Source organism: Glossina fuscipes, unplaced genomic scaffold (genome assembly GCF_014805625.2).
Source record: "Glossina fuscipes isolate IAEA_lab_2018 unplaced genomic scaffold, Yale_Gfus_2 112, whole genome shotgun sequence".
Lineage (NCBI taxonomy): Eukaryota > Metazoa > Arthropoda > Insecta > Diptera > Glossinidae > Glossina > Glossina fuscipes.
In genome coordinates this window covers 5923546-5948810 of record NW_023998455.1, presented here as the reverse complement: position 1 = coordinate 5948810, position 25265 = coordinate 5923546, and the positions used below count along the sequence as shown (strand labels likewise).

Sequence of the window (25265 nt, the reverse complement as noted above, 5' to 3'; positions counted from 1 at the left end):
CTTTTCCTTTGCTCGCTAGAGTTTATTTAAGCGAGTTTTCCGCTGGAAAAGAATGCATTGTAGTAACAATTCAAGACAATTCGGTTCTGCATTGAATTGAATTAAGTAAACTAATAATAATTAAAAAATTCTTAACGTTTGGAATTTTTTTTTAATTTTTTCAAAAAAAAAAAAAGAAGAAAATAAAATAAAAAGAAATTAAATTCAATATAAATAAAAAAAAAATTGTAAACCTCTTAGCAAAATGAATTGCGATGAGATCTCTGAGATCAAAAAAACCTGGGAAATACCGGCGGCCTCGCCCACTGAATCCGGTGTAGCGATTTTAATACAATTTTTTACCAAATATCCGTCCAATTTAGAAAAATTTTCAACATTCAGAGACATGACATTAGAAGAATTGAAGGTAATAAATATACTAATAATAACAAATAATAACAAAAAATAATAATAATAATGAGGTAATATAAACAACAGAAATATAAGAACAATGACTACGACAATAAAAATAACAACAATAATAATTAGTAATAATAATAATAATAACAATAATAATAATAATAATAATGACAATAATAAGGCAAACACATATAGATACAATGAGAAATGAAATAAATCCTTAGATTAAAATAAGACAAATTCAGCACTAGCAACATAGACAATCGGCACAATGATAATAGTAATAATAATAAGAATATGTTTATTAATGAGAAATGTCCGTCTGTCACGCACGGGTCGCAACTTTTAAGGGATTTTGATGAAATGTGCTAACTTGACCTATTTTGGCCCCGAAACGAACTCTATTGAAAACGTCCCAATTTGGACCAATTTTTCGACTACTCCTCGCATAACGTGTAACAGGTATAAGGGACATCCTGAGAGTGATTGGTCATACAAAAAAAAAAAAAAAAAAAAAGAAAAAAGAAAAATGTTACTGTCTTACGTGCGTTTGATGTATTCTAGGAAAGTCCACGTTTGAAAGCTCATGCAAATCGAGTTATAAAAGTATTTGATGATTCCGTGCAAGTATTGGATGACGATTCTTCGCAACTAGAAGAAATATGGGTCAAAGTGACTCAGTCACATTTTAATCGTCAAATCGAGAAGCAATCTTTCAATGTAAGTAAATACTCGTGTAAAAGATTTAATATCAAAGTTTTATTCTTCTTCTTCTTCTTCTTTTTTTGCCAATTTCCAGGAATTGAAAGAAGTTATCTTAGAAGTATTGACTGCCGCCTGTAGTTTGAATGATCAACAAATCGAGATCTGGGTAAAATTAATGGATTTTATTTACGACATCATATTCAGAACTATAGATGAACTAGAGCAGGGAGCATAAAGGAATTAAAAGTGATTAAATGTAATATTTAAGCAGCATTTAGCGAACACAATGCAAGCTTGCGCATTAAAATAAAAGAATTACGACACATGCTACATACAATTATTGTCCTTTCATTTGGCGAAGGAACTCTTCGAAAATGTTAATAAGTGAATTTATCATCCATTTGGTTGAAATTCGATGCAAAATTAATTTTCGCTTATTAATTGAAAATAAATAATAATAAAAAACAAAAGAATTTGTTATAGAAGCGATAGCAATTAATACCGGGACAAGTGCAAAAAGTTATCGCTATTTAGGTCTACGCCGATATCTGTTAATTAGTCTTGGCAATGCTGCATTCTTCCGTGATATGGCTGTCTTCACTGACCCGAAATTGAGCTTCCATTTGCAAGTAAAGCTAAATCTATTCTGGTGGCTATTAAGCGTTGGACTGACAAGCTTTATGTTTTTTTTGAAAAAAAAATTACAGTATATTCATATACTAAACATCAATTTTTCCTCATTGCTTGGGATGTGTCCATTTATTGAATCCACTCTATGTAAATGGTGTTATGAAAAGCAACTAAAAGCATTACAGTCAGGCAAGGAAGTCGTTAAATACGTTACGCAATACAATAGATCAAAAATTATATCCTGTTCCAAATAGACCTATTTGGTCCAAATTTGGTGCAGTTAAGTTCAACATCAAATTGTAATCGCGGATCAACTGTCTTCATAGTAACTTAAAAAATCGATTTTTTTGGCATATGAAGGGTAATAAATACTTCATGAAAAAGATAATGGGGGCCAAAAATAAACTTACATAGTCTAAATTTACTAAGGTAACGTCTACGTCCGAATTACTATTATGGATAACTTCCCGCGACGGTTTATTGAAAATCCGTCCTCTTTGTCGTAAGAGTTCCTATGAAGCATTGATTTGATATATAAATTTATTGCGGTATACCTGGACTAGGTAGATCTATTTCTTGAGTTATCTCACATGTAAGGCTTCACCTGGGAAGTAATCCTTTAAAAGTATAATTTGTAATATTTTATCGCAAAGATAAATGAAGAGAATTTCTCTTTGCGGGACATGGTAAAAGGTATTTAACAATCCGGTTTTTTGGGGGTTAAGAAACACTTTTGCCCTGTTCCCTCGATTTATAGAGGGACGAGCGAAACGTCTCGTCATATTCTATGTGAATGCAAGGCCATCTGGCGTATCGGATACCAAGTGTCTGACGAACACTTCAGAACGCCAGACGCATTGATAAGATTTCCAAAATTGTAGAGCCAAAGACACACGCGAGTAAAATAGACTTTTAGATTACGGGACGGACTGCCCATATCATGATAGTAGTATCCGAGGATTAAAAATAGTTTTCTCAACACATTAGCCAGACGGCCTTACGTCCTAGACAAACGAAAAACAAAACGTTTTATATCTGGTAAAAGCTATGCTCGGACCTCCAGTCATTTTAGCTCTTGTAAGATGGCAGCTGATGGCTTTAGCCCTAGCTTCTGAGCGGCTGTTTACCCTGATCGGCTTAAGTTAAAAGATGATAATAAAAATGCTTTATTGTTGTTTAATTTTTTTCCTTTCATTTATTTTATCTTATATTTTATACAAATAACAAAAAATTTATTTTTATTCATTTTGTATTTATTTTTTAAGCTTTTGGTAAAACTACATCAAAATATAAAAAGGTGGGTTAATTGGTGATAAATATATATTCTGTGATTATTATTTTTTTTTTATTATTTTTTGTGTATTCAAGGTTTGAAACGCAAATTTCTCATCGATTTGCTACATTAATACATCGATATTGATGGGTAGAAGAGGAGTTAACATAAAGGACATGATATAACGTAAATCTTAAGATGTTCTTATTTAAGAAATGAAATATTTATATATTTTATTGCAAACTGCCATTGGTCTGTGAATGCTCCTTTAATATTCCATTTAATAAATCTTATCATTTCATTATACATCCTGCTCTAGTTGATCTATAGTCTTGAATATGATCTCATATACGAAATCCAATAGCTTCAACCAAATTTCGGTTTGTTGATCATTCAAATTGCAGGCAGCCACCAGTACTTCCAAAATGACTTCCTTCAACTCCTGCCAATTAGGTAAAAGTAACTTTCTTAAATCATCATTATTTACTTCTCTTAAGTCATTGTTTACTTACATTGAAAGATTGTTTCTCAATTTGACGATTGAAATGTGACTGAGCTATTTTGGTCCATATTTCTTCTAGATGCGAACAATTGTCGTCCAGCGTTTTTATGGAGTCATCAAATACTTTCATAATTCTATTGGCATGGGCCTTAAAACGTGGATTATTCTAAAGAATAATACGCATAAGAAAGAAGAAGAAGAAGAATAAGAAGAACATTGAAATAATTAAATATTTATTTATTTATTTATTAATTTATTTGTTTGTTTTAAGCTCACTTTCAATTCATCTAATGTCATGTCTTTAAATGTTGAAAACTTTTGTAAATTGGACGGATATTTGGTAAAAAATCGTATTAAAATCGCTACACCTGATTCAGTGGGTGTGGTCGCTGGTATTTCCCAGGTTCTCTTGATCTCGTAGACCTCATCGCTGTTCATTGTGCTATAAAGCTTAGAATTTTTTCCAGGGAATATTTATATAAATTTTATTTATTTAGTGGATTTCTAAAATGAAAAACAAAAGAATAAACGATTTCCATAGACGTTTACAAAATATATACATATATATATAGTTTTTTTTTTAAATCATAAATTTTAAAGACAATGGATTGTTTCTTAGCCAAAAATTTGCCTAAATAAACAACCATAAGGTGCAATGCATCAGCGATAATGACAATGGCACTTAATGAACGTCCAAAAAATATGTAAAAAGCATCTAAAGCCAAAGGCAAAAAAAAAAAAATCGGCAAGAAAAGTAAAATGGAAAAAGGGGCACAAATTGTTGGAAATTTTGTTTGACTCTTTTATCGCACACATATATGACTCTCACTCATTATCAAAAAAAAAAAAAAAAAAAAAACTTCCGTTGAAATCCATGACTTTTTTGTCTTTTCTGCCCCGCATCAATTATGGTACGTCGGTATATTAAGTTTGTGCGGATGTATGCAATATTCGGAAGAACTTGAGATAGGTCTATCTTTTATTGTACCGATCGCTTCCAAATTACTTATATTTAAATATCAAAACAAATAAAAATATTACAAGCGGGTAGCTACAGACCGACGCACGTACAATATAAAAGTGACCAGTATGTTGTTGCCATGTAAGGTCCAAGTTTAGCACCATTAATGTTCTTCTCAAAGATGTTATTGCTTTTCTCATATATGTGGTCATAAAGTACCAAAAATTAGACTTTGTTGCTATATAAAAATTTAATTGTCGTGAAAGTTCTTGCATGGGATCAGATTCAAAAGATCGGTCGATGTGATCCAAATTTTGTACAGTTCATTTCTATCTCAAATTACTATTATGAGCCAATTTCGATCGTAAAAGATTTCCAACTAGAACTTTTTTTCTCGAAAAAGTCGCTTACATGGGATGCCTGTTTATCCGACGGAAATTTCTCACATCAATTTAGTAGAATAGAATATTATTCTTGCGCGGTATTTGTCGCGAAATTTAAAAAATTGCAAATATTTTTCGTGTAAAGGCCTTTCCAAGGCCATCGCAAAAATTGTCCGATTCATTTTATTTCCTATAGCGTTTATTCCTGGGGCCAAATGGTATCAATATATCAAATTCCATGAAAATCTTTAAAAAATTGCGACCTGTTAGCTGGAAGCAGACAGACGTGACAAGCAAACTTAAGTCGAGATGGAAGATAACCCCGAGACAATCGTTCTACTAACTGGTAAGCTAATCTTAAGCCTTCTTACTTCTTACATACATCCATATAAACGTAAATCGCTCCGTGTTACAGGCACTACAGGCAGTGTGGAGGAGAGATTCAATGCTAACATCGAAAAACCTATTAAGCGAAAATGTTGTGAAAAAAAAAAAAACACTGATCACATTAAAATGTAATCCCATGTGGCAGAGTCTCTTATGTCCTGCATTATATAAGAAAGGCTGCAGACAATGTACACATTAGCTTGTACGTAGAATAGATTTACCTTAAAATAAGCCGTTCCGTTGTACCCGCTCAACCTTTTCATTATCACGCTGTACTCTTAATCTACTGTTATATGTTAAGTACTCAAGTAACACTTAATGAAATATGAAAGAAGACTCGAAAGGAAGAAATGCGAACAGCTTGAATTTTATACACTGCAAAAAAATTATTTATCAAGTTCGAAATAAAAAAAAAAATTTGAAAATGTTTGAAGCGAATTCTTAAACTAAGCAATTTCAGTTAAGTAAGTAATGATAAGAAAAAAATTAAAAGCTTGTCCTCTTCACGTGCAGCGCGAGGAGGGTCAGAAACAAATGTGGGGAAAGACAAGTCATCAGTCAAGCTTATAGATTAGCAACCAAGGACTAAATAAAAGAAAACCATTTTGAGATTTTCATATTCGTAGTGGGCAGTTGTATCCTCTTCTTCGTATCATTGCTTTAGAGTTAACACTTTCTACGGACTACAAATGTTGCCAACAACAATTGAGTATCTTTTCCTTAAAAAGATATGCTTGCATGTGACTTGCTTTCTAGGAAGCAAAGGGCACGTTTATCACGCGTGAACAAAGTCCTTGTGTGCGAAAGAGATAAAATTAAAAAATATCGTTACTCGTTTATTTTTTTAAGAAGTGGGAATAAATTTTAACACGCTCTGTATATTTTGAATGCCTAAGGACATCGCAGATTTGTGATTAATTGAAATGAATGTCTACGAAGCAATTGCCTAAGAAATGGCCGCCTAAGCAATTATTTAAGTGAAGATATTTTTGTTACATTCTTCCTAAACTTACAGAGAACGGAGTGGAACTTTTTCGCTCAGTGCCTCCGCACCATCAGGGGCAATATAAACAAAATACCAGCATACATTGCGGTGAAATAACCTTGCGACCCAAATCACAAGGCAGCCAAATAATGTAAAAACTATCTTCCAGATAGAATTTTGAGTGCGCTTTTTTTTTTTTTTTTTTTTTGTTATTAAATGCATAAAAGAATTTTTCGAACAAAGACAATTAATTAATTCAATTACGTTTAATTCAAGGAGAATGTAATAATATATATATACATATAGTGCGGATACTCGGTGAATTTTAAGCCCATATACCTAGTAGTAAAGAGACGCTCTCACTAATGGATTCCATTTACAAAATTGATGATAATTCCGGACAAGTTATGTACAAGATTAATATCTTTTCTGTTTCTTTCTTTTTTCTTCTTCTTTCTTTAATATCTTCATTTTACGAGCACTGTCGCAGTAAAGTTCGAATACATAAATAAATAATGCTAGGTATGTAAGCTTGATAAAAGTAGCGGTAATTTTGCAAGACATATAAAATAAATCTGAAATCGTATCAATTTGAACCGTTTGAGGTAATTTCATCAATTTTTTCCTTATGGATAACTACGCGTCAAAGGAATTTTGTAACAAGTATTTACACGCATATGCATGCACATAAAGCGGCATATGTTGCATACTTTGCAGCAAAATAAGCAAGTCGTAGCATCATCCGTACAAGTAAAAATATTTATATTATACATAGCCTGTATTCCTAGACCAAGCGGTTCAGGCGTTAAACTGCTGAACCACTTTTATGCTTGGGATTGTGAACTGAAACTATTTGTCTGAACTTGGAACTCCCAGGATGTAGGAGTCATATGGTCGCATTGATCACGGTCCTACTCTTTGAACAGCCGGTCCGTCGCTACTGCCGACTAAATTATTTAGCGAGATTTCCGAACGTGATCACAGCAACGTATTTTATGTGGTGCGGATGTTTTCCAAAAGTTGATCAAACTTGATTAGTTAGAGGAAGTAAAAGTCGGTCATATACATATATATACGTCTTTACTAATTGTGGTTCCTGTGCACCCTGTTTTATCTTTAACCGGCCTTTGAATTTTTAATCTTGAAAAAGTTGCTATGTAGCATATACTCACTGAAGCCTTATACCCATAAGAAATGTGAATGATACGCTTCCTTAGCTGCATAAAGACAAGACAAAAGACAAGCAACATATTTTAAACGTTTGATTGGGTGAATCAGTGACATGGAACGATATGTTGCCAGTAAGCACAATTAACTCTACTAAGAGTTAATTAAATTAAATTTAATGAAATTATGCTTAATAGCAAATAATAAAATCTATCTTCTATAATACACATTCACGTTTACAACGTGTTGTACGCTTGTACGCACGTACAAACATTTGATCTTAATTGCTGTATTTATAGGGTATGTGTGGTAAACAAATTGTGTAATTGTAACTATATATTGTTGGAATTCATTTTATTGTTGTTGTTATTGTTGGTATTATTTTGATTACTATTACCCATAAAATTTGTAGAAAGTTTCTCCTTCTATTGTCGTTTTTCGGTCTTTCAGTTATTATTGTTGCTTATTACTAGTTGGCGATAGTGTTACGAAATGTACTCTCTTTCGCTCTTTTGTTTTATACATTGCCAGCAAGGACATCTAAGAAATCCATAAATTATTGTGCTTGCATATACATACGCTCACACATTCAGCATACATATCGCACTGACTGACTGTCACGGACTTTTCTTATATTATAAGTGTATGTAGGCAAGTATGTATAATGTCTTACATGTGCAACGATATACAATTTTTCGGTAAATGTTTCTTTTCCTTTCCTATATAATTTTCTCTAATTTAAATATGATTTAATTGAACTTTTTTTTTCTTTAACTTTATTTTTTATCACATGGTTATTTAAAAAAAAAAAATTTTTTTTTCCATCCCTTCCTTCTTTACATCTTTTATTTATTCGAATATTTGAACTTTATTTTTTTTTTTTTTTATTTCAAATATCTTTATTGAAACATTAATAAGTATATTATACTTTCAAATTTTATTTTTTCTTCGAACATTTTCTGTTTTATCTGTTTTAGATATTTTATTTCTTCGCTCGCGTACGAATTTACGAATTCGACTGAATCAAAGAGAATGAATGTAAACAAACAGAAGCTCGCTTATTCGCTTTGACTGTCTATACTGCAGCAAACGGACTATTAATTAACATCGTCTTCTTAAGAGCAGAAGGGTATATCGCATATATGTGTGCTTGTACGCTTCACTAGAAAACAGTTAACAGAATTCGTGGCGCATAAGTGAGCAAGAGAGAATTGCTTTATTAACAGATTTATGTGCTGTTACGTTAATAGAAATTTAAAAACCGAAGCTTTCTATATAACATTCATTCTCTTCATTACAAACATATAATTATTTCAATTTTAATGCATGACAGTCAATATAAATGAGGACTGATGATTAATGGGATATTTTTAACTGATCTACTAGTTATGTTAGTCGAGTTGGAATAAAAATGTATATCAAAATTCTTCCTTCGCATATGCATATGTGCTAATTAGGGTCATTTAGAGAATAAAGACTCTCTTTTCTTAATTGTTTGTGATGCGTTAAAGCATTCGAATCTGTCAAGTAAAGTTACTTCAATCGAATTTCCTTTTATTCGTAAGCACCTAAAGAAACGAATCGCTGATTCCGTTTAGTGGAATAGGAATATTTCTACTAGGAAATAATGTCTTCCACTATTAGCACGAAATCTTGCATTTATTAAGTACACATATGGGCAGCTAAGATTCGGCTTAGATAGATGGAATTTTTTTTACAGTTATTTTCTGCAAATTATTATTATATCTGTTAGGACTCAAATTTTTCTCTGCACTGTATCTTCTTGTAATCGTTATTGTTTGCATATTCGTAAATTTTTGGTGCTTTTCTACCACCTGTAGAATCCATTTGGAATATGAAACATCAATAACATCTGAGCAAATCTTTCCTTCTCTCGCAACAATGTGCTTCTCTTCAAAAGCTTTATTTCTTATTCAAACAATCTCAAGTTTTCAAAAGTTTGATATATTAATCTTTCATATGTGATTTCCAAAAAATCTTTTTTTTTTTTTTTTTTTTTTTTTACTTAAAACGTCGTATGTATATACACCACTAAAATGTTTATTTTATTTATTTATTCATTTTTCTTTTTTTTTTTTTTGTTTGTTCATTATATTATAAAAAATTTAAATTAGAACTCGTGATTGATGGATGACGATAAGTAAATAGTGCGACTAAGCGAAATGACTTGAAAGGATTATTTAGCACAAATAAAGTGCACTATATATATATATATATATATGAGAACTAAGGAAAATTTAAGAAAACAAAAACAAGAAACTAAATAAATATAAATGAGATTTTAATATTTACATAAACTATAAACAAATATTTAAGATTTAACCCACTGCGCTTAATTTTTTCTACAACGTCGTTTCACTGCTCGCTTTAAAATAACTGATTGTTGCTTCGATTCTAATAAATTTCAATGCACTATAATTTGCGCCAGAAATTAAAATGCAATAGTGACGATATGTTTTGCTTAGAGAATTGCATGGAAGAATCGGATTTCAAAATTTTCAGAAAATACATAACGGCATTGGATTTGTTACGTCTCCTCAAAAGAGATTTTTTAATTAGATCTTGTCATAGATCGCCAAATTAGTGTTAGTGCGTTATTGCTGTCATAGAAAATTGAAATAAAAATCTAAAATTTATAAACATGAAATGTTTTCTCAAGAAAGATTAAAAGCAGGCGTCCTAATGTCTTAAAGCAAAAAAAAAAAAAAGAAATCGGAATTTATTTGAACTCGTTTTCCTGTTGCATTAGAATTGGCAGGTATTCAAAATTCTCCCAAAGCGAAGCGAACTTTATTTTTGCATATTGTTCCTCTTGCCTTCATAGCATACAAGACAAACGTGATAGCAATATAAAAATTGATTAACATTTTTTTATTTCTTTTTTTAATAAATTTATTGATAGCGAATTGAATGCGGAGAGCCTGCCCTGCAGTTTTTATTAATTCTTTCGGCTGATGTAAGTGAAAAACTATTTGAAATGCATTTCCCAACTTAAAAAACAAGAGGCTCTTCTCGAAATGAAACGATCACGGAGGAAGGCGATTAGCAATTAGCAAACACATGTTTAGCTGCAGAAACGCGCTACCGCACATTTCTTAGATAGTCAATAGAACTTCGTATATCCATAAAGGTGCATAAATTCGAAAAGCTAAATGCTTTCAAATCAGAAAAGACTACTTGAGTCTATACGAAGATACCTTTGCAACGATAAGAGAGAACTAAAATAGTCCTTTCGCGAGAAAGGTCCTCTTAACAAACACTTGCAAATCAAAATGTTGAAGAAAGTTGATCATAGCAAAAAAAGTCCATTTTCCTGTTGCCTTAGCAATCTATATAAAAGTAAGCAAAAAGAGGAAATTAGAGTCATTTTCAGAGGTATTTTTTAGCAAATTTTGGCCTCTTAACATAATTCGAGCATAAGTTTGAGAAAGAGATTAGTCCTGCAATTAAGGAGGATATCGAGTTTAAAATTAAGCTTAAACAAATAAGTTAAGCTTTGATATTTTCTTAAAATCTGTTCTTGTTTATATGCCTCTTGTTTGTATGTAAATGTATAATTTCTCAAAATTGCTTTAAAATATTTCTGAAGAGAAAACATTCACATTTTTCTAATTCGTTTAAAAGGTATTTCTATCAATTTAAAAAAAAAGGGCATAGGAGATAGAAAAGTGTGCTTCATTTGCCAGTTTGGGTATGCTAGAACCTCAAATGTGTATGAGATAAAGGATGTAACGAATTATTGAGTCCGGATGTTAAGGGTTAAACTTTCCGTTTTTATATATCCTAGATAAAGAGCATAAAGCCCCTAAATGGCTCATTACGAACGACAACTGAAAATGATTTTTGACTTTCCATAATTTCTTTTTAATCATCTTCCTTTCAGATTGGGAATCGAGAAATCTGATTTCCCAAGCAGTTACCTTATTTTTAACTTACAAATTAAAATTTTTCGTTTGTTTTTTACAAGTGAAAATGGTGTAGCATGACCAATGAAATTATATTGAAATTTCCATTTTTCGCATTTTTAAATCCCACAGGACGCAGAACTTTACTCTGGTCGAAAAATATCGCATAAATGACCGGTTGCGGCCGCTAAGATACATCGAGAGATATTCGCTTCATATTTGTTCTATTTTCTGCGCAAAGATGGGTCTTATAGCATCTGCCTTTCTTACCCAAATTTGCGGAATGGCAACTCTGCCACAATTAATTTAATCAAATAATGATCAGAGATTGCTTAACAAGAGATAAACATCAATTGCTTGAATCAAGTAAGAGAGTAAATTCTCTCCTCACTTACAATTATATAGCGTCTAACGAAGAGAAGTATTAACAATAGAGTTTCCACTCGTTAGTTTGACTGGTTAGGAGAGTTTACTTTAAATTCCAACTTTCGCATTATTAAATGAATGATACGGAGAGAGAGAATAGTTTTTAGAATACAAACACAAGCATATCATAAGCATGCAAAAATACTTTTCGACTTCTCTTTCGTTTTATTAAATGCAAGATTGGGAAACGAGGCCAAACGACTATTGCTGCAGAGTCCGCTTCACGATTTGTTAAGTTAGTTTGATTCCAATTTTTACGTTTTATTTGAACTATTTATTTCTATAATAGAATGTACTTACCTGATTCCTCTTTTATGTTCTCCTTTAGTTTTTAAAAATGCGCTTTTCTCTGCATTTCATAACAAAAGTGCTTAGTGATGTGCTCAAGTATGTGAAATTTTTCGAAGTTCCCAAATTTATGATTAGACGTCACCAGATCAGTTTGACATTTGCGTGTGACAAACATACAGTACATAAAGGACATCTCGTTGATATTGCTCAGAATAATAAGGTTAACCTGCAAGAAGAGCAAGAGTGTTGTGCGAGTTGTGACCTTCTCAGACCTCTAAACGAACGAATCAATGGTGCGTTTTCGGGAAAGGACTCTTGACGAACGAATGCAGAGATCTGACATTGATGTAAATCACTTCTAGAAACAGAATTTCTTCTAAGAGATCCCTCAAAAAGTTGTAGACAAATGGGAAATCTTAGGAAATATACCTTCACTTAGACGCAAACAAAATGTACGTATTTTAGAGTGAAATTCGAGTTGAACGTACATATATAATAGAAAGAAAAGCAATCTAATTCCCTACATCTGTGAATATGAAAAGAATTTCCTTTCATATCCTTTAATAAAAATTCTCTTCTTTCTTCTTGTACGATTAGTAAAACAAACGAGAGCAACCACTATTTTAATCATTCTTTTTTACTTTACTTAGATTACTTCCTTTCCACAACATTAATTGACCTAAGAGAGTAAGCGATCTCTTTCAATAAAATTCAAAAGAGTGAGAGAGAGAGAGGAGTAAAAGATCTTTAATTGACATTGAGATCAATACTATTCGTAAGTATCTGCAATAAATGAACTTTCAATATCAATTAAATTCAATGGGAAGAGAGAAAAAATGTTAAGGTAGTAGAGTTTGTCAAAGAGTAGAATTATATGTGCGTGTAATATACTTAGTATTTCTAAATGCATTAAAAGCATGGGACGGTAAATTGTAAAAAGGTAAACGATCTTGTTATGAAGACTGAATGCGAGCTTTGAAGTGCTTCCGAGACGACCTTGACGAAATTTTTACTTATACAAGGAATTTAGAAAATTTCACAAGAATTTAGAAAGGTCAGAAGGAATTTTGCTTTAAAGATTAGAAAATTAATGTACGAAACGCTTTCCCATTCCATTTTTCTCTGCACCCATTGATCACTTGCCTTATACCAACGACTGAGCACTCTATTAATTGCGTTTTATAATGAATTTTTAAAAAAGGAAACCTTTTTTTTGGATTCATTTAACCAATCTCGCCATGTTTCACACTCATTGCGCACAAAATGAGAAAGAATGCGAAAGTTCTCCTGAATATGAAAAGCATAGTAATAATAATGAAATAGAAGTGCAATTAAAAATCAATTTAAAAAGTTATGTCAATTTTAAACAATAAAATAAATTTTAAACAATAAAGTAAATTTGCCATAGCTATTAAGCTATTAAGCGATCGGAAAGGAAGTTAAGTGCATAAGGCGTGAAATGAACAAAGGCAAATGATTTAAAGCGAATGACTAAAATGTGACAGTGAACAGATTCATCATATATTTTGATAATTGATTTTTGTTTTCATATTTACTTTTGTCGCACGTCCTTGAGGTTTGACTCATATAATGCATTTAATTTGCATAAATTAGTTGCTTGCAACAAAGTTATTTTTATTTATGCATTATAGGAGAGAGTCGATGTCACTCAGTTAGATGATGATGATGATGATCGCGTATGATTTACGCAAGCGATCAATGGCTCCGCTTGCTCTTGCTCCGTCTATACTTACATTTAGAAATTGCAGTATAAAAGAAGAGCGATTCCTTCTTTCTCCATAATGAATGAGGAAAAAAAACAACAACAAAACGAAATGATTCACATAATTAGATGCGTAAGAAGTTTTTGTTGTATTTACATAAAGAACAAAATTTGAACTAAATTATTAATTTAACTTCATATCCTCTTAAGTAACTACGTTTATTCTTCTAATAACAGTTTCTAGAGGTGATATGCTCATTTCAGTTAATGAATCAAACTCTTGCTCATTTATCTCAGTACAAGTGTCCGAGTCAAAAGAACGCATTAAACTGGGGCTACTTATGCTAAATTCTAGATCGAAATTATCTAAAAATACATTGCTCGTATCTTTGCAGAAATTCGGATAAGAATTACTTTTTGCCGGTTGCCGAGGCAGGCTGTTGTGACAGAGAGGATTTTCCTGTGGCTCCTGTTCCTGTGGGACCTCCTGACCCCATAGAGCTACCGCCCGCACGCGATTGAGTTCGGCTTTCGTTGGATTGGCCACTTCCTCCTGCAGCATTTGTCGACGATTTGCTTGTTTTGCTTGGCGCGACATTAGATGAGGTCGATTTTTGTGTGGAAGACGCTGCTGTGATTTTGGTTGGCTCTGGTTCCGCAGTAACGCTGGTAATAACGTTGGTATCTTGGTTTTGCTGTTCTGTAATTGCCGTTGCTTCTCCTCTCTCGTTTGTCGCTTCATATTGATAGCCCGAGGTCTCGTAGTCACCTTCTCTGTACTCATAGTCTGTTTGATTGACCCCGGGATCGTATCCTTCGTTTCCGTATTGTTGAGGCTCGTAGTTGGTACCATCATAGCCTGCTGCATCGTATTGTTGTTGATCGTATTCATCGTAGGCATTGTAGTTTGTATTGTAGTCAGCGAGTCGATCAGCAGCATTTTCTGCGGTTTCTCCGGTGGTACCAGAGTTGTTTGCGTTTGTATTTCTATCGCTGGCGTTTGCGTTTTGCTGTGAGTGCTCGATTGGCTGCTGTTGCTTCTTTTCTCCTTCGCTAATGTCTTTGACATTTTCGTCATCGTTGTCGTTGAATTGTGATTTGTAATCGTATGCCGGTGTTGATGTTGTATCATATTTGGGCTTATAATCGTCGGCGATAGCATTTGGCTGACTATCGTTAACGGCTGCCTTTCCAAGGATGGGCTCATAACTATAGGAATTACCGGATTTGATGTAGTCATCGGCAATTGTTCGCGACTTATCGGTTGCGTCAAATGCGTTTGGTTTGTAGGCGAGAGACACTAAAGATAATAAGAACAATTTCACAGAAAGTTTTCAAAAGTTAATAAGGAGACAGTACCACAGCTGTAGTAGTGGTAGTGCGAAGAATCTATCATTACTAATACCCTACACCACTTTGTTTAATACAATTATTCATGTAACCACTTTTCAAACCAAACCATTATATGGGAAGTGATCGAAGATGTGGACCAATCCGAACCATTTTTGATAGCATTTATTTTTATTTCATTTCACAAATTGGAGAGAAGAATAAACGAGCAGATAAAATTAGAGCAATTTAGAATTATTTTCTAAACCGAGCGATGTAATACGTGATGGATTTATCTCAAGTCGTTCCTGCTTTTGTACGCATGCGTATACGCTTAATATGTAACAAGTGGTGTAGAGTGGAAAAAAAGTATTTGAAGGAATTTTTACCGGAGAAAGAGAGAGAGAGACAGAGACAGAGAGGAAGGGAGAGAGAGAGAGAGAGAGAAAGAACTCTTTGCGATAGACTTTGGATTTTAGGTTTTTTTACTAAGGTTGAAGCTATAAATTTTGATTAGTGGTAACAATAATATAACGGAATGAAATCCATTCGGTAAATTCGAACTCTTGCATTTGCTAAAACTTCTAATCAAGTTGAGAGAAGAAGAAAACTTCTGAAAATGATTTATTTTGCGTTAATTTTCACCTGAACGATGCATCGTTGTTTTAATAGGTCAAAATATTATCCTTAAATATGTAAATTACCTTTTCCCGCTGTTGGTAAACTGTTATACGAAGTCGTTGAGTGATCTAACTTGCTGGGACGATCGCTACTTAATACGCGGTTCGTTAAGTATTCTACGTTTGATTGCAAAGATGAAATTTCCGTTCTTTTACAAACATTGCGTTAAAGAGAAAGGTAAGCGAAGAGAGATAAAGAAAGGGAGAGACACCCATAGTGTTATAGAGAGAAAGAGCAAGAAAAAGAGAAGAGAAAAAGATGTACGTTTAATAAAATTTTCTTTTTATAAACAAACCTTTTGTCGTTGGTGTTTTGCTGTTGATGGTATTGGTTGTGGTGGTGTTAGTTGTGGTGGTGGTGTTAGTTGTGGTGGTGGTGTTGGTTGTGGTGGTGGTTGTGGCGATTGCTGTGATGCTTGTAATGATGGTTGTGCTGATGATTGTAGTGGCGGTGTAATGTTTGCATTTTGAATGGAGTATTGCTCTTTATGAGTTGTAAGACAATCTGTGACAATTAACTCGCAATTATCGTGTTTTTGCATTAATTCTTTATATTTATGCCAGATTTCTTTTAAGCATAACAAAAGTTTATCATTAATACTACGCAGATTATGTTCATCCCGGCTGAAAATATGAAAATAAGAAAACAAATTTTCTCATTAAATGCATAATTCGAACGGTAATCTACTTCAACGCGACTTAAAGTTGAATTATTATATTATTATATTGTTGAATATATATATATTGCTTTAATTTATGCTTTTTCCATTTCCTCGGATTCAATAGGCTGGCTAGGACTTTCCTTATTATCAGCATCTGCCTTTGTTATGATCTCGTTTGGCCCGTGCTTATCTGATTTGCTTTTCAAAGTTTTCGGCATTAGTCTCACATTTATATCGACCTTAACGGGTTTTGTTTTTCTCTTCGTCTTAAACGTTTCCCTTTCGTGGAAATTATTCCCTTTCTCTTCGACATTTTCCGTTTTGTTATTCAAACATTTCCTGTTCTTTAGATTGTAATTGCAGCTGCAACAAGTTTTCGTTAATGGACGAGGACGACAGCAATGCTCTGTAGATGAATATACGACATCTTCGTGTGGGACAGATTTCTTTGTCATTCTAGTGTGACAAAGATTCTGACAAGATTTAACCGTTTGTTTCAAAACTAGATGCTGTTGACACCAAGTCAACGGCTCCGTTTTGCCGCCATGCAAGTTTTCGTGCGAGCAACTTCTTGACCTTCTTGTACATCTGTGACGTCCAAAGCATCCATCGTGACTATCATGACGACTGCTGGCAATCGGCGGCATAATTGTTTGTTTATTTGCATTTAAATTCTTACCCTCTGCCCGTGTGTTGTTTTGAACAAAAGGCAACTTGTTTGCATGGTTGTGTTTACTTGACTGCAATTTGGGCTGCAAGGGTTGCGTGACCGCCTTATTCAGCTTTTCCTTGTCATTTCGAAGACCAAAATTGCCTTCATTACGATGTCTATTACAACCGTCGGCTGTGGAATAATTATGCAAATCAGTCCACAGCGAATGAGGAGATTTTCCCGAGGTTGTAGTTTCGAATTGCAGTGGCAATGGAAGCATCTTAGCCCATTCCCTTTCTAATCGCTCAGTGCTGCGAGAAATATTTCTCCACGTCGTATTTTCTTCTTCAGAAAGCAAAGTGGACTCTTTTGCATTTTCCGCCGTTGCTGGGACATTTTCCAATGATTGCTGCGGCGCTATGTTGTCTTTTTCTAGAAGGCAAGTTGGCGGCTTCGCTACGGTCAACGTTTGGTCCGAGCTTGCTAATGTCTCGATTTTCGGTTTTATTGCTGAACTGTCCTCGACTGTAGTTGGTGCCGATAATATTGCTTCTAATTTATCAGTAATCAGTTTTTGATTTATATATTTTTTTGATTGTAACGATTTTGTTCGTATTTGGCAGCAGAAAAAAATTGATAATGACATCGTATTAATCCAAAGCTAGGATTTTTTCTTTTGTTTTATCAAGAGAATGTGTTTGTAAAATGAAAGATTGTACCCATTTGTATGTATATGTATTACCAAAAAGAAAGGATATGTATATGTTATGTATATGTACGGGTAGATGTGATTGACGGTTTTCCAAAAATGAATTTTAATTTGTCATGAAATTTTTTTTTTTTTTTTGTAAATAGAAAAAAAAACAAAAAACCGCTTACTTATGCTTAATGGTGGTATCTTCTAATTTCTTTGTTAACGTTCTACATTCATTGGTTAATTTATCCATGAGTTGCTTTTGACTTTGTATCATGTCTTCTAGTTCGTTAACGGTTTCCGCTAAAAAAAAAAATAAGTAAATCAATTTTGAAAACAAAAAAACACTAAATTGTAAATATATTTGCAAAAAGAAAAACTCATATGAAATTCTTCTACGAACTCTACAGCAGCTCATGATAAACTATTGATTTCAAGGCGTTTGCTTAAACTTGGAGAAGAACTTTCGATTCATATTCATTTGGAAAACCGCATCAATAGCTTACCCAGTTTATACGAAAATGTGTTAAATGTGTCAGGTGCTTAATAAGCTTGTTCCAAAATTGTGCCTTTAGGTGCTGAATATCTATTCAATTGTGCGATACTAATGTTAAGTATGCATGTAAGGGTATCCAGTTATTATAGTGAAAGGGAAAGTATACTCGACCATTCGACTCGACTTTTTCTTTTCTTTGGAGAAACAGCAAATCATCAAACAATAATCTCGAAAAATACTTGGCCAGATATGCATTTCAAAGACATACAGTTACTATTCATTAACCTGCAACGCACACGGTCTTCTCAATCCAATATTTATGGGAGAATATTGCATATATTATATGCGGACATGCAAGCATCAATGTAGGCTTTTCTCAATTTTTCCTTCGCTGGTGTTATTCTTAATACAAAAATTCTCTTTCTATCATCCCTTAACTTATATTCTTGTTTGTATACATATTACTCGCATAACTTTCATTATCCCACACTACTTATTGTACAGAGTATATTAAGTTTATCCAAGTTTATGAATTAAACATCCACACGGAGTCAAGAGATATCCGCCTTTTATTACGCCAATCGGTTCGAAATGGTTGTCTCAAGTTTTGTTTGACAGCTTGGCCATGTATTTTTGAGCTTAACAGACGGATCGCAATTTTAGAAAAATTGAGCGCACTTGCAATCCAAAGATATCTTGGGAATAGGTTGACTAAGATCGCTTCTATGTATGCAAACACTCCGCTCACAAAGCATTCATTTGAAAAAGTCATAATAATCCTAATACGGCATTCGAATCGGATCAGTTAACTTTTTGCGCCTTCTCGCCATATCACTGTTCCTATGAGAAATGAACTTTTGTATGCCAAAATGTTTTCATTTTTATAATTCGATGAAGAAAACTGCTTCGTAACGCTTATCTGGCATAAAAATTATTGCAAATGCACTGAAATTTGGACGTCTCACTGTATAACAATTTTCATGGAACGTACTTCTCTTATGTGGCAGAAAGATCTAATATTTAAAGTTTTTTAATGAAAATTGATCGATAAGAGTAATTGGACCACAACAAGTGTAGAACTGCTTTTTAAAGCCAGCACCCTTTATAAAGCTGCACAATACATCCTTCGGTGGCTGCTATGCAAAGAATATTCTTACATACAAGCAATTTGGTTATTTTATCATAAAGCGCTGTACTAGGCGAAATGGTATGATGGGATATTTACATGTCAGTCGTGTCCGATTAGTACATTTTTATTTCTTGCTTATTCGGCCGTGAAGGAATTTTTTGTCCCCAAAAAAAGATTTAGAAGGAGGATAATAAATAAATTTTCATACTCTATAATATTGGATGGGCGCGGCTGATCCCTTGTAGTTTCAGAATAAAGAAAGGAAATTCATACGTCGTGTTTACGAATGTATACAACAGACAGACGGACATGCTTAGCCCAATGCGGAATTAGATGCTGATCGTGTATTTGTGAGACCTCTGAAGCCTTCTTCTGGACCTTGCAAACGTTTTGACACAATTATTATATATCCTAATCCTTCGATGATGAATGTAAAAAACACTTTGCTTTCTTCTTCTAATCCTTCCTTTCCTTTAATCTAACGATTCGAGCTATTTTGTTAGTAAAAATTTAAATGAATAAGGAAAATATTTTCTCACATGAAAGGAGAGAATATTCGGCCTTCAAAGAATAGGCAACACCATCTGCCAAACGGCGAGAGAATCCTTGACCGAAGAACAAACACTCACAAGATATCACAACTAAAGTGATCACACGTAGTCTGATTATCTTCTTAAGGCGCAGTTTCTGACTAAAAGCGTAGAAGTAATGGGTGAACAGAGGTTTCTACTTAAAGATTTTCTTGTACTCAAAAAGGTCTTAAATGCGCAGTTAGTGCTTTTGTTTTCCGCCCGAAATCTTAATCCATGACTGAATACAAAGATTTTATCAAAGGAAATCGGAGGAAAATCAATGGCTAAGTATCTTTGAAAGGGTGCAAAATAAAGTAGAATGTGCGTGAAAGTGCTCTAAAGTGACATAAACTTTCTTGATGTTGCTGTGATTAAAGGAAGTTTAAGAAAAAAATTTTTAATCCGCTAATCTGTGCGTGACAAGCGTTTAAAGAAGGGAAGGTGGACATTAGAGGGAAAAAGCGAAAATTACCATGTTTGTCTTGCATTTCGGAAATGCGTTTATCTAAATCCTTTTTCGTGGGGCGAATTTCGTTCTTCAGCTCGCCGTAAGCTAACTGAAAGGTGTGTAAAGCAAAAAATTAATGAATATTTTGTTGCCGTAGTGTAGGTCGCTATGAAGGCTTACCTCCTTTTCTAAATTGGCGATGTCATCATTTAATCGTAAAACTTCGCGTTTCGAATGCAATAAATCGGCATCCGCTCGATCCAAGCGTTGTCTTAGCGAATTGATTTCCGCATTCAAACGTGCCGCTTCCGTTTTATGATCTCTAGAGGCTCTGTCCAATTGCAATCTTAAGGCAGTAATATCTTGCTCTAATGATTGTTTTTCCGCATTCAGCTGAGCCATGTCTGCGAGGAAAGTTGATCGATTCGATCTCAATTCCATTTTCAGATCTTCAATCTGACCATTCCTATTTGCTAATTCGCGCTTTAAATCGCTTTCATAACGTTTTTGTCGCTCCACTTCTAGCTGCAGTTTTGTGACATTGTCCCATTGATGGCTCAAATCGCCGCCCATTTGATCGAACTGATTGTTATAACGTCTCTCGGCACTTGCTCTCTCCTCGGCTAAACGTCGAGCCATATCGTGTTGTAGCTCACGCACCCTTTCATGTTGACGATCCAATTCATCGCGGAGATGTTTCACTTCCAATTCGGCCTGAGAACGTTCCATTTGCACCAGATCGTTTATGTAACGACTGGAGGTCGCATTTAATTGTTGCGATTTGGTTTCATCTAAACATTTCTGCAAATGCCTGATGGTCTCTTCGAGAGAAGTCTTTTCTTTTTGTAAAAAGTCGATCTGTTTGCGATGAATGTCACAATTCTGACCAATATTTGGCGCAGTGTCCGAGACCTCATTTGCTAATTTCTTTTTTAATTCCTCATTTTCGGTCTTCGTACGTTTCAAGTCAATATGGGCTTGCGTTAATTCCGCCTCCAATTCACTTATACGAGCCTCATACAGTATATTCGGAGCTGAGCCATAACGCGATGATTTTATATCTTTTTTGCGAGGCATTAAAGTTCTTTTCTTGCTTGGAAAATCGTCATATTCCGACGGGAGATTAGCGGAAGGGAAGTCAGCTAAAGCCTTTAGCTCTTTGCGTGTATTTTCCGTTAATTGTTCATTTTCATCGATAACCTCGCGAACTTTACCCAATAGGTTACTTAGCTCATTGCGACAATATTTCGATTCCTTTTCGAGTTGTTCTATATAATCATCTTGTCTTTCGATAAACTCGACAATTTCTGCCGGTGCCGTAACACAGTCTTCCGATAATGGTGCTTCTTTTGAAGTGGTCGCAAAATCCTCCATCAAGGCTTGTGCTGGTTGTGCTGATGACGGGACAATTACAGTATTAGGAGTGGAGATTGTAGATGTACCATAATTTCTGACAGGCGAAGAGTAAATATTCTCTTGAGAACCGGTAGAACCATTGTAATCTCTCCTCGAGCGATAACTGCCAAAATGTGATTTTTGACTTGGATTTAAATACTTGGAGATATCGCCAAGTGTCGGTCGTTCAATAGCCTATTAAAACATATTCGTGTTAAAAGTCTCAAAAGTTTCAACTTTTAAACCGTTACTTACTGCTATCTTACTCGAGTAATTATCTGCACTTAGGTTTGCCGCATTGGATCTTAAAGTTGCTCTTTTCGGCGAGCTATAGGAGTCAGCCAACATTAGTTTTAGCCGTCCGACCGCCTCCTTATAAGCATAATTTGTATAATCCATGCTTTGCTTTTTCTTATTAACGCCACGCAACGGTCTCATCGACCGATCTCTAAATAAAATGAACTTTTACTTAATATTTGCAACATTTCTATGAAATTTTCTTTAAAGTTTTAATTTAACAAAAAATGAAAAAAAAAAAAAATGCTTAGTTTCGCTTATTCACGTCGAGTATGCATTTGCTAATGTCTGCTTTTCACATTAAAAAACTTGTAAATGTTTTGTGGCAAGTGCTCTAATTAAGTTGCTGTAGCAACACGAATTTTGTGTCAATTCTTATAAGCCACCACCAACTGCTGCTGTTCTACCTTAACATACACACTATTTAAATTTTACTTCATTTATTTTGCTTTCTGCTTTTTTTTCTTTCTTTTGAAAAAAAAAAAAAAAAAAAAAAAAAAAAAATGGAGTAATTAAATCTTTCAAATTTAACAAGTTCGAGTAAAAATTTCCATTTCGATCATTTCTTACGCTACATATTAGTTTACAGAAAATCCTCGCTCGTATAAGAATTGAGAAGCAGCATAGCTTTACTGCACTTCAGGCCAAAAGATAGCCTGCTTCTGTTATATTTTTCAAAGAGACGACTCTCTTGCTCTGGTTCTTAGCTACTTAATAAATCCACTTCTGACTTATCTGATATTAAGGAAAAATTGATATATAGCAATAGAATGAAAAATGGGGCGCATTAGAAGACCCTAGAAACAAGAAACAAGAGTTGAATTCATCAGAAAAAATAGATACTCTTCCTCTAAGTAATACTTTTCAAAAGTCAAGATTTGTGTTATGAAAATTCGTAGAAAGGACACATTCTTCGAAATTTGACAAGAGAGAAGTGAAGATATCTTTGGGTTAAGTAAAGGAGCAAGCGCATTAATGAAGTCACAATTAGCGCCAAGATAAGCAGTAGTGTTTCGAAAAACGTTGGCGATCATCATTACTACCATTAATACTAAACCTGATAACCAACAAGACCGGTTGCGTCAAGCTAAGATCCAAACAAAACAATCTTAAAACAATTTTCGCACGTTTTTATAAAGATTTCACTATCGATCTCTTATGTTTCTATGTCATTTTGTCTTGTTTGCCGAAGTTTGGGCTTTCTTTTCGCTTTGAAGACGTTCCGTGACCTTAACAACAATAGGAACGAAAATAACACCATGGCGTAAGGATTTATGCAGCCGGGTAAATACTAGCACATATATCGTACTACGCACCACACTTATAGATTACCACATTTTACACATTATGCCACAGTGGAAGAGCTTACACCCTAGTATAACAGCTTACACCGTAGTATAATAGCTTACACCTAAGTATAAGTATCTACACCGTAATGTAAATGTAAATATTTAGATGACAGTAAAAGCACTAATGCCTTAGTCTAGATTCCCACCGAAACTGCAGGTAACGCACAGTTTTTATAGCCTAGAGTAACTGCCGGTATTGTGGTAAAATTACTTATACCAGCTTGTAAGTGCCAATACCGTAGAAGCACTCCCACAACATACATAGACAGATACTTATAGCATAACATAATCGTATTTTAGCGTTTAACATTTACATTGAATAAATTCTTATGCCGTGATTATGTCAATGTAAGCATGTTAATCGTAGTTTACGTATATAGTGGGTTGTAAGTAGCTTAAGTGCCTTACGCAGACACTGTCGGGGAAATACTTACTCTGCAAAAAAGTGCTTATGCCATAACGTAAGCAGTAACACCGTAGGGTATATAAATAATTATACTCTACGGCAGGCGGAAAGAACTAGCACTAGAAGTGCTTACACGGTAACGTAAGTGTTCGCGACACATTGTGACCGATTTATGGTTGTAGCTTGAAAATAGATGAATACTTGAATGAATACTTTATCGACAGCTGCCAACTCCTACAGCAAGTCATAAATGCACGGGTATCGTGTTTACTCGATATCGAGGACCTTGAAATCAATCCTAGCAACTTTCACATTAATCCCGCAGAGACGTCAACTGTTGTTCTGTGTTTGTACAAATTTATCTATTGATTTCGGTTTGGCAGTGGGCTGGCGGTATAGACTCGAAGAGAAGTTTCTTCCTTAAGCATAACGCTTTACTTTACGCACTTTCAAGGACGCAAAAATTTGGGAAATTGACTGGGCTTTTGAAGACCTTGGCAAATGCATACTTTTTCCATTCATTTTCATATTACTATTTATGTGAAATACTTTTTTTAAATCTTACGTAATAATTTATTCTTTTAGGTATTTTCGAAAAAAAAAAATTAATTTTTTTTTATATTATTTTAATTTATTTATATTTTATTTATTTATTTTTTTTGATTTATTTATTTTGTCACAGGTGAATTCTTCGACTATTTGCCATCCGAAATATTTTCTCAATTTTTATTATTCAATATTTAATCTCTCTCTCTCTCTCTCTCACCCTATTATTATGAAATATTAAATTTTCTATTAAAATTTTCTTTAAAAAACTTTTCTTATTTGCACTCTGTGTGTGTGTGTGTGTGTGTGTCCACTGACGCTTGAAGTGTTAATATTGTTATAATCGATTTAAAAAAGTAGAGAGAAGAAGAACATTTTCAATCTTGCTCATGTTAAGTTCTCTTCCTTAACTGAGGTAATAGAGTTGTTCTAATATACGATGAAGTCATACACGTGTAACGTATCGCTTGCAAGTCAACGCAAACCGCTTTCTAAGGTTTTAAAACTTCACTTTTAATTTGTGGTATTTAAACCGTTTTACTAACTAAGCCAACCGCACTAACCGCGAAAATGTCTTGCTTTGGTTTTATAAACGCTTCCTCGCTTTACCGTTCGCGTTTGTATGAATTTCTTATTTATGTATAGGAATAATAAAATTTTATTCTTCAACTATTTTTTTTTTTTTGCCCAGTATTACGTTATGCTTTAACTTTACACATTCAACTGAAATATTGTCAGTTTTCTGTCAAGGTTTTTATAGAGGAAAGTTTTCTGATTTGAGAGCGCATTTCTGTTGTTATAGAATTTTTTTATTGTATTTTTTTTTTTATTTTTTTTTTTTTTATTATTTAA

The 25265-nt window shown here is 33.8% G+C and overlaps 3 protein-coding genes across 6 annotated transcripts; 1 reads left to right on the top strand and 2 right to left on the bottom strand.

Annotated features, from left to right (window-relative positions):
- Positions 1-244: 244 nt before the first annotated feature.
- On the top strand, positions 245-1339 carry LOC119639320 (cytoglobin-2-like). Its single transcript, XM_038036621.1, has 3 exons — positions 245-406; positions 964-1119; positions 1199-1339. Exons 1-3 carry the CDS (start codon positions 245-247, stop codon positions 1337-1339), a joined length of 459 nt encoding a protein of 152 aa, XP_037892549.1.
- Positions 1340-3035: 1696 nt separating this feature from the next.
- LOC119639516 (cytoglobin-1-like) lies at positions 3036-9781 on the bottom strand. 3 transcript variants are annotated; one of them, XM_038036947.1, is made up of 4 exons: positions 9706-9781; positions 3786-4013; positions 3520-3675; positions 3036-3449 (listed from the first exon to the last, which is right to left on the bottom strand). In XM_038036947.1, exons 2-4 carry the CDS (start codon positions 3945-3947, stop codon positions 3309-3311), a joined length of 459 nt encoding a protein of 152 aa, XP_037892875.1. In that variant the 5' UTR covers positions 3948-4013; positions 9706-9781; the 3' UTR covers positions 3036-3308. The 3 variants fall into 3 exon arrangements, with proteins under 3 accessions (XP_037892875.1, XP_037892874.1, XP_037892876.1); XM_038036946.1 differs by lacking the exon at positions 9706-9781 and adding an exon at positions 7790-8164; XM_038036948.1 differs by lacking the exon at positions 9706-9781 and adding an exon at positions 8066-8164.
- Positions 9782-14939: 5158 nt separating this feature from the next.
- On the bottom strand, positions 14940-24477 carry LOC119639347 (serologically defined colon cancer antigen 8 homolog). Of its 2 annotated transcripts, XM_038036654.1 has the most exons (6): positions 24433-24477; positions 22071-22263; positions 20601-22010; positions 20445-20529; positions 17961-18078; positions 14940-15058 (listed from the first exon to the last, which is right to left on the bottom strand). In XM_038036654.1, the coding sequence occupies exons 2-6, from the start codon at positions 22251-22253 to the stop codon at positions 15028-15030; spliced, it is 1827 nt and encodes a 608-aa protein (XP_037892582.1). In that variant the 5' UTR covers positions 22254-22263; positions 24433-24477; the 3' UTR covers positions 14940-15027. The 2 variants fall into 2 exon arrangements, with proteins under 2 accessions (XP_037892582.1, XP_037892583.1); XM_038036655.1 differs by lacking the exons at positions 14940-15058; positions 17961-18078 and adding an exon at positions 15807-15916.
- Positions 24478-25265: the final 788 nt, after the last annotated feature.